The 10,000-nt window shown below is 49.0% G+C and overlaps 1 protein-coding gene across 1 annotated transcript in view; it reads right to left on the bottom strand.

Moving 5' to 3' along the window:
- gpc3 (glypican 3) overlaps window positions 1–10,000 on the bottom strand; it is a gene marked incomplete at both ends in the record, with an annotated part of 127,444 nt that overhangs the window by 10,947 nt on the left and 106,497 nt on the right. Inside the window, one exon of the mRNA XM_080840905.1 lies at window positions 8,294–8,498. Coding sequence (XP_080697031.1) covers window positions 8,294–8,498 — 205 coding nt within the window. The remainder of the gene's footprint in view (window positions 1–8,293; window positions 8,499–10,000) is intronic.

Below are 10,000 nucleotides of genomic sequence, written 5' to 3'. Positions count from 1 at the left end.
TGTGTGTGTGTGTGTGTGTCTGTGTGTCTGTGTGTGTGTGCGCATGTGTGAGCGTGTATGTGTGTGTGTGTGTGTGTGTGTGTGTGTGTGTGTGTGTGTGTGTGTGTGTTTGTGTGCATGTGTGAGCGTGTATGTGTGTGTGTGTGTGTATGTATGTGCGGGTGAAGTCCATCTGGAGCAGTTCTATCGAACCCGCACTGGTCTAACCTGAAAACTGTCTGTCTTTTCCCCGTCAGCTGGTTTCCAGCTCCTCAAGTGAACACCTCTCTCCCTGATACGCTTCCCAGCATGTGTGCCATATAATAAAACACGTGCCTGTATCTCCTCAGACACAAACAAGGCACCACAGACACCGCTAGACAGTAAACACACAGGAAAAATGAAAAAATTCTCTTTGATGTTAAGTTTCGCCCTTTTCCTGAACCTCAGAGTCTACTTCAGATACAACGTGGAGTGCACCGATTCTGAAAGATGAGTAATCACACTGATCGTTAGATGCTGTGTCCAGGAATTTGAATGGAAGAACAAAGTCCGCACCCACACACTACAGAATGCTCTGAAACTTCCGTGAGTCTATCTGTGGAATGAAAGATGGAACTGTGGAGTTGTTTTTGAAGACGCAGCATCCCTCTCACCTACTTCTGTCACATTTCCACAATCCTATCTGATGATGCTGGCTAAACTCAAAGTCAGACTTTTCCTTTTTTAGAACAGGATCTGGATCTGAGGGTCTCACTGGAGTCCAGGTGTCCTGTTGGACACACACACACACACACACACACACACACACACACACACACACAGGAGGAATGGGTCTGGATCTGAGGGTGAGTCCAGGTGTTCTGTTGAACAGCAGAGGAGTCCAGTGTCCCTGACGGACGTGTGTACGGTAGACGTGTGTGTGTGTGTGTGTGTGTGTGTGTGTGTGTGTGTGTACGGTAGACATGTGGGTCCTCCAGCGGCCCACGCTGCACCTGGGGGGATTAGGCTCGCACATCTGCTCCTGCTTCGACATTCATCTCCTGAGGAATCGATGCAACCTGCACGACACATTCCCACACGCTGCCTCCATCTGAGCTCATCATTCAGCACACACACACACATACACAGGGGTCTCACACACATACACACACACACCAATATACAGGGGTCTCACACACACACACACACACACACACACACACACACAAATACACACACACATACAGGGGTCTTTCACACACACACACACACACACGCACACACACACACACACACAAACACACACACACACACACACACACACACACACACACACACAGGGGTCTCACACACACACACACACACACACACACACACACACACACACACACAGGGGTCTCACACACGTGGGCATTAACACTCATGCATACAAAGGGCTCACATGCACAGATGGGCATATGGCTTGCTTGCATCTATTGTCAATTTAGTATGATTGCAAACTATAATTGAACATAGATTAAACCGACTTAACACAAAAAGACTGAACACAAACTCTCAATGCTGAGGCAGACTTCATGGTGTAATTAATTAGCACATTCTCAAACTCAAACACACACACACACACACACACACACACACACTAAAACACACACACACACACACAGGCTCACATGAGGCATGTTAAGGAGAGTGCTGTAGACCCTGTAACGGGCATGGAGTTTGAAAGCGGACGCTTTGCTCCTCACCTATCAGGTGCTGAGGGTCAGAGTTCAGAGCTGGAGATCATTAGCATTCCTGCTCGCTAAAATGGGAGCCGCATGGCTGGCTCTTGCAGCTATTCAGAGAGTGTGAGTGTGTGTGTTTGTGTGTGTGTGTGTGTGTGTGTGTATGTGTTTTATGGCAGAGCACTTACTCCTTTGTTCTAACATCTTACCCTTATCCATCAGTGGTCAGTGTATTAGAGTATTAAGATTAGGAGTGCTGTGTGATCTATTTATCTAATAAGGCTAACTTTTCATTAACTTCCATTGAAGGATTTGTAATGTACATGGGCTATATGAGTAGAGTGAATGAACAGAACCGAGGGTCTAATTTAATCCTCCAGTAATCCCCGTTCTCTCTCTCTCCCTCTGTGCCCTCTCGATCCACCTCTCTCCCATCGTCTCTCCAGGTCTCTACTTCTCTCCCTCTCTTTCTCCCCTTCCACCTCTCTCCCACCCTCTCTCCAGGTCTCTCCTTCTCTCTCTCTCTCTCTCCTTCCACCTCTCTCCCACCCTCTCTGCAAGTCTCTCCTTCCCCCTCTCTCTCTCTCTCTCTCTCTCTCTCCTTCCACCTCTCTCCCAGCCTCTCTGCAAGTCTCTCCTTCCCTCTCTCTCTCTCTCCTTCCACCTCTCTCCCACCCTCTCTGCAAGTCTCTCCTTCCCCCTCTCTCTCTCTCTCTCTCTCTCTCTCTCCTTCCACCTCTCTCCCAGCCTCTCTGCAAGTCTCTCCTTCCCTCTCTCTCTCTCTCTCTCTCCTTCCACCTCTCTCCCACCCTCTCTCCAGGTCTCTCCTTCTCTCTCGCTCTCTCTCTCTCCTTCCAGCTCTCTCCCACCCTCTCTGCAAGTCTCTCCTTCCCTCTCTCTCTCTCTCCTTCCACCTCTCTCCCAGCCTCTCTGCAAGTCTCTCCTTCCCTCTCTCTCTCTCTCCTTCCACCTCTCTCCCACCCTCTCTGCAAGTCTCTCCTTCCCCCCCTCTCTCTCTCTCTCTCTCTCTCTCCTTCCACCTCTCTCCCAGCCTCTCTGCAAGTCTCTCCTTCCCTCTCTCTCTCTCTCTCTCTCCTTCCAGCTCTCTCCCACCCTCTCTCCAGGTCTCTCCTTCTCTCTCGCTCTCTCTCTCTCCTTCCAGCTCTCTCCCACCCTCTCTGCAAGTCTCTCCTTCCCTCTCTCTCTCTCTCCTTCCACCTCTCTCCCACCCTCTCTGCAAGTCTCTCCTTCCCCCTCTCTCTCTCTCTCTCTCTCTCTCTCTCCTTCCACCTCTCTCCCAGCCTCTCTGCAAGTCTCTCCTTCCCCCTCTCTCTCTCTCTCTCCTTCCACCTCTCTCCCAGCCTCTCTGCAAGTCTCTCCTTCCCTCTCTCCGTATTTGAGTAAATGTGTAGCAGACCTGAGGCTCAGGAGCGCAGGCCGGTCCCTACCTCTGGCTGTGAGTTGCATGTTTCACATTACAGGCATATTTCCACTTTGTATTTTGCTAACCCCTGCCGCTGATAAAGGGCCAGACGGCTTCAAAGTGAAAAGCAGCTTCGCAGCTCTTGGAGCCTGTGCGTGTGTGCGTGTGTGCTTGTGTGTGTGTGTGTGTGTGTGTGTGTGTGTGTGTGTGTGTGTGTGTGTGTGTGTGTGTGTGTGTGTGCTTGGAGCCCGCCTTCGTCTGCTAAGCGCTGGAAAATAACACACCGCTGCCCTGACAGCACACACACACACACCAAACCACACCAAATTTACCCTCACACACACACTCACCAAACCACACACATTCACATTTACGCTCATACACTCACACACACACAACAAATACACACACATGCACACATACAAACAGACACACACACACACACACACACACACACACACACACAATGCTCTTCGGAAAAATGACAATTAAACGATTAGGTCATATTTTACACAAACTTTCCCCTGCAGTTTTCCCTCACCGCAGCATCTTGACTCATAAAAAGCCCGTCAGACTGATAGGACAACCCACCCAGCGTCCGCTAAAGGGCTGAGACTGGGAAACACACACACACACACACACACACACACACACCAAAGAGTGGACCAGCAGCCCTCCCTGTCAGGATGGGTCGCGCCGTATCCTTTAGTTACAGTTTCACCAGGCTTGATTGGGAAACAAAATGAGGCTGATGCCATTGTGCTGCCCCCCCCCCCACACACACACACACACTCACACACACTCACACACACACCCCCTCTGTGCTGCTCATCATTCCTTAGAGAGTCATAAAAGGTCAGAGAGGAGAGGAGAAGCAAGGGGGAGGAGATAAAGCCAAGGAAAGAATGGGCTAAGAAGTGAGGAGGAAGAGGAGAGGAGGGGAGTGAGGAGGAGAGGAGAGGAGAGAGGAGGGGAGAGAGGGAGGGGAGTGAGTAGGAGAGGAGGGGAGAGGAGGGGAGAGAGGAGGGGAGAGAGGGAGTAAAAAAGGAGTCTTTGATGGCAGCGGGACACTGGGGAGATTGCGGCGGGGCACTGGGAACATTGTCCCTGCTGTCGGGAGAATGATGAACTGCTGAGTGTGTGTGTGTGTGTGTGTGTGTGTGTGTGTGTGTGTGTGTGTGTGTGTGAGTGGCGCAGGTGAGATGCCCCCTCTGCAGCTGCGCTGGTATAGGGGCGAAAGAAAGAGATGGGGAACATAAAGAGAAAGACACACACGCATACCCCTCCCACACACACACACAGACACACACACCCTCTATTCAAAGAGCTATTCGGTTCCACTGTACTCATTAATGCAAACCCCTCCTCACGCGTAAAACTCCACACCATCAGAAACTTTTCCGACACCAATGTATCCTTGAACACGAGTGCGTCATACATGTTGTTGTGTTTGAGTGTCTATGCAACAGGAGTGTGTCATACATGTTGTGTTTGAGTTTCTGTGCAACAGGCGTGTGTCATACATGTTGTTGTGTTTGAGTGTCTATGCAACAGGAGTGTGTCATACATGTTGTGTTTGAGTTTCTGTGCAACAGGCGTGTGTCATACATGTTGTTGTGTTTGAGTGTCTATGCAACAGGAGTGTGTCATACATGTTGTGTTTGAGTGTCTGTGCAACAGGCGTGTCATATATTATATTGTTGATGACCTCTTCCTGTGCACACATGTGTGTGTGCCCCTCTGAGCCACGCTCCTGGCTGCCGGAGAGGAGGCCGCATGCCTGAGTGCATACGTGCCAATGAGTCATGTACCGCTTTTACATGTCTAGATCATGTGACCATCAGCTCACTCAGCTGACGTGGTTCTAAAGTTCAGACAGGCCGTCAGACTGAACCTTTATGACTTTTAGCCTTATGGATGTCTACACATACGGAGACGGTCTGCTCAGGGCATACAGTACACACACACACACACACACACACACACACACACACACACACATACACACACTGTCCTGGAATAGCTCCCATGGCCTGGTATGCTCCTGGGAATGTGTAGGGGCAAAATTCCAAAGTGCAAGCAGGGGGAGCTGGAGGGGGGTGGGGGTGGTGGTGGTGGGGATAATGTAGGTTAGAGAGGGTTTGGGGTTTGGGGTGGGGGGGTCCTGGAACCCCCTGCGAGGAACAAGCTTGAATAGATCAATCAGTGGGGATCATCTGGGGCTCCCCCTGCGTGGCCGTCCGGCTGACAGCTCTGACTTCGGGGGGTCTGGGTAGGCTAGAGGTGAGGGGCGGGGCCTAATCTGCGCCCTGTCTGCACCTTGTTGTTGTGGTTCACCGGCACCTTTCCCAGGCCCCAGAGTTCTCTCTCTCTCTTCCTCCCTCTCTCTCTTCCTTTCTCTCTCTCTCTCTCTCTCTCTCTTCCTCCCTCTCTCTCTTCCTTTCTCTCTCTCTCTCTTTCTTTCTCTCTTTCTCTTTCTTTCTCTCTCTCTATCTGTCTCTCTCTTCCTCTCTCTATTTTTGTTCCTCCCTCTCTCTCTTTCTCTATCTCTTTTCCTCCTTCTCTATCTCTCTCTCTGTCTCTCTCTCTGTCTGTCTGTCTTTCTCTCGCTCCCTCTGTCTCTCTCTCTGGGTCTCTCTCTCCACCCTTACAAAGCTTTGTGAAACTGGATCCTGCTCGTCCATCTCAGGGCTCCAGACGCAGACAACACAGGCAGGTCCGTCCATTAGTGAAGGTGCCTGCTGGCGACCTTTGCCCCCATGACCTCTGCTGTTTAACCAGCTTGCAGGATGAAAGGAGGCATAGGTCAGCGCAGTTGGAGCCTTGCCAGGGCCGTTATCAGCTGCTATCTCGCTGACCTCATGGAGCCTCCCCCGAGAGACCAACGCAAGGTCTCCAAACAGTGCCAGGACAGAGGGAGAATGTACGCACAATCACAGACACACACACACAAACACCCGCACGAGCACACACAATCACAGACACACGCACGCACGAGCACACACAATCACAGACACACACACTCACACCCGCACGAGCACACACAATCACAGACTCACACACCCGCACGAGCACACACAATCACAGACACAAAAACACACACAGAACAGAGGACAGAGCGAGAAAGACTCTCACAGACAACACACACTCACCCAGCTAGACTCACAAGGTTATAGATGAGTGCACTAAAGGTATGTGTGTGTGTGTGTGTGTGTGTGTGTGTGTGTGTGTGTATGTGTGTGTTTGGGTGTGTGTTTGGGCGTGTGGGAGTGAGTCGTGTCTGCTAGGCTAGCAGCAACTCACTTAAAGCTCCCGAACGCACCAAAGGACACATCATCACTGATGACTGAACAAGGCTGAATGTGCTCGCACACAAATCTGTGAATGCACACACAGACACAGACACTACATGACAGGGGGGACAAAAGGGAATCAAAGCGAAGGAAGGACTCACTCCCAAACGAGTGCTTCGCCTCCTGACACAAGCATTCCCCACATTCTAAATCATTAAAATAGTAAATCTATTCAAGGGAGGAAGGACCATTTGAAGGGCCAGGGCCCCGTATCTGTAACTGACCGCCAGCTGACCGACGGTGCTGAAGTATGGCGCCGGGCGTCAGCCATTTTCACTGCTGAACACGGACTATAATCTCTTTTGGAGGGGCCTGCCTGTTTCCTCTGCCGTGAGTGTCTCGCTGCCCTGCCCAGTCCATGTGCTGGACCTGCAGAATTCCACTCTTAACCCCCGCGGGCCCCCGAGGGCCGAACCCAAATCTCTGCCACAACAAGCGAGCTGGGAAGACAACTCCCTGGACCGTGTTAGCACAGCTGGGCTGGCTTTGTGCACCGGTATCAGGCTCCTTGTTCCTGCCTCACTACTGTTTTCCCCTCCTCACTGTTTGGTTTCTTTTAGCCTGCGTGATTAGCCGGCTTTCACTCTTTGTTGTGCTTCAAAGAGGCTAAAATCTCTCTTTTCCTCTTGTTTGGGCAAACAGACAATGCTGGGGTTAAAAGGTCACAGGCAAACCGTTGGGTACCTGTACCTGTCGTTGTTTTGGAGACACAGAGGATCCTCTGAAATCTGAGTGGCCAAACAGCATCACAGAAACAGTGGCAGGTGCATGTTGACAGTAGTTAGCCATTTCAAAAGCCTGATTGTCTTCTAGAGGCACACACATTAAAGACACGTTTTATTTCAACAGAAACAGGCTCTTCAGCCTCCTCATCAACTTGAACGCTTCTATTTCTTTACGTGTCCTAAAAAAGAGCACTTCAAGCAGCGTTAAGAAGTTTTGTTTGAAAACTTGCACTGTAACTGCTGAAAAGGCAGGCACAGGAACAGTCGGCAAAGATAAAAGGGTTGCTAGCATGCTAACTCATGTCTTTTGGCAAGCTTTTTTTTTTGCGGTTTTGCGGGGCGTTCCAGCCTGGACAACAGAGCTGCATTTTCCATAGCCTAGGTCTGTTCATCTGTGCCTCACATCACCATGTTCCATGAGCATTACTTTGAAGATGATACCAGGACTAGTTACTTATAAAAAGATGCTTCGGCAAATAGTCTCTTTAGTTTTGAATTATTTTGTATCAGAACATGCATAAAATCCATTATTAGTGTTAAATATGTTCATATATGTTGTTGTGGGTTTTGAAGATTTGGTACTTGCTTTAAACCTGTAATTCATTGGGGCACAAAGAAAATGCTTTATGTGTTCAGAAAACAGCAGAATTAAAAAAGTGTCTGTGTTTAATTCAACAGGAAGGAGTTATTTGGCTAGAAAAAGACGCTCCGTAACCATTCTGCCTCGTTTCCAGTTTCCTGAATCAGCTATAGTCTCCGAGAGACGCCATTCATGCAGAATCATTCCCCCTTGTCTCCCTCGTCTCCTGAATCAGCTATCAGTCTCTGTGAGATGTCATTCATGCAGCATTATTAAATCTAACCTGAGAAGATGCGTAGCTGCTTGTGTCGTGGCGTCATTCATGCAGCATCATTAAATCAAACCTGAGAAGATGCGTAGCTGCTTGTGTCGTGGCGTCATTCATGCAGCATCATTAAATCTAACCTGAGAAGATGCGTAGCTGCTTGTGTCGTGGCGTCATTCATGCAGCATCATTAAATCAAACCTGAGAAGATGCGTAGCTGCTTGTGTCGTGGCGTCATTCATGCAGCATCATTAAATCAAACCTGAGAAGATGCGTAGCTGCTTGTGTCGTGGGGGCGGTCCTAGCCCAGAAACGCCGGTGCACTCGTCCTCATCGTCACAGTCTCCACTCGCCAGGCCCTCTGTGTCCTCGCCCGCACCCCTCTGCCCGCCTCGGTCACGCTTCATAGCGCCCCCTCCTGGTCGCGCCCGCCAGCGCTTCTCCGACACGGTCACCATCCGCAGGAGCTGGCAAGGAAGAGAGGGCACAGGAGAGAAGACACCAGTTACTGAACGTTTCTTCAGTCGAGAAAGGAAGACAGAACAGAAAGGGAAGAAGCAAACCAGACTGAAAAACAGAAACGTTAAAAGAGAGATAAAGGAGGCTTCTATGACAGTTACACTTCACAATATTTTCCCACCAAACAGAACAAGACAAATTCCTGCTTTTAAACAACATGAAAGGGACTCTCTGGATGTTTAGTATGACCTGGCTGTGAATTATGCAGAATAGTACTTTGGGTCAAGGACTTTGCTTTTTTTGTGTGTATGTGGTTCTGTCATAATATCTGAAATGCCAACAGTGTTCACCTAAATATACTATACGTTTCTTCAAAAACTACAGGGTAAGTTTTTTAGGACACAGACCTTGGGAGGTTGGAATGGTATTGGAGTCTTATATTTCTTAAGAGTAGACTTAAGCAAAACCATCAAAATAAGAAGTCTTTTTAATTCTACACTGAGTCCTTACACTTGAGCCAATCTACTATTGTTACCAAGGACAAACATATTATTTCTGCACATGCACATATATTTACTGGGTCAGAATAATGGCAGTTGAGTATTTGTTTAGAGGAGATACACTGTATAATTTATTGGTACAGACAGACTCCATTGGGCCTTCAAGCGCTGCATGGTTCTGTTGTTACTGGCACACAAACCTTCCCTCAGCGGCAGTGCCTGAGCCTCTGGGATACGCAGAAAACATGAAACAAATAGCCAGCCTGTTTTTAAATTATAATTGAATTTGGGTCAGAAAATTCAAATTTTATTTCATTACAATGTGCAGATGCCAGCTGTGGCCATCTGAATTGACTGAATCATATTTCTGTGAACTGTCTAATAGATGCCTGTTATGGGCCAAAGACATACTGTATAGAATTAATTAAGTTCAAAGGACTAAACTTGATCATCACCCAATTACAAAATCTGAAAGACTGTAAAGTATTTATTTTTAATGCAGGCAGGAAAAAGGGTGACCTGCCCACAGATGAAAGTTAAGTGCCTGCACACAGACAGGGATTTGTCATGAAGAATGACTGTCGATCTGGTCCAAGGCAACCTGTACCGCACACCTTCCACTCTTCCCTGCCTTTTTTTCCCTTTCATCTTTCCATTTTATCTTCCTCTTCCTCTCGCTCACTCTCTTCCCCTCTCATTTTATAGATTTCCTTCCTGTGTGCCGACCCAAGCATGTGCTTGTTGTTGTTGTTCTGTTGTTTTTGTCTACAGCAGAAAATTGAGTTCAGATGCTCTCTCACTCCGGGAGGCTGTTCTCCGTCACCACGACGACCACACCACGCTCTGCAGGCCCAGGGCTGCAACAGAGGTCATCGGAGTGGAGGGAGAGAAGGGGCGGCCATGACGAAAAATCCTGAGAGATCACTCCCAAAAGATAAACATCGGCCTCTGCACTCCGTCTGTTACAAAAGCCTGTCCATCTGGGACTGACAACTGACGCATTCTTCATT

Source organism: Sprattus sprattus (genome assembly GCF_963457725.1).
Source record: "Sprattus sprattus genome assembly, chromosome: 6".
NCBI lineage: Eukaryota > Metazoa > Chordata > Actinopteri > Clupeiformes > Clupeidae > Sprattus > Sprattus sprattus.
The sequence above is the reverse complement of the archived record's forward strand: the minus strand, read 5'-3'. Positions and strand labels throughout refer to the sequence as shown.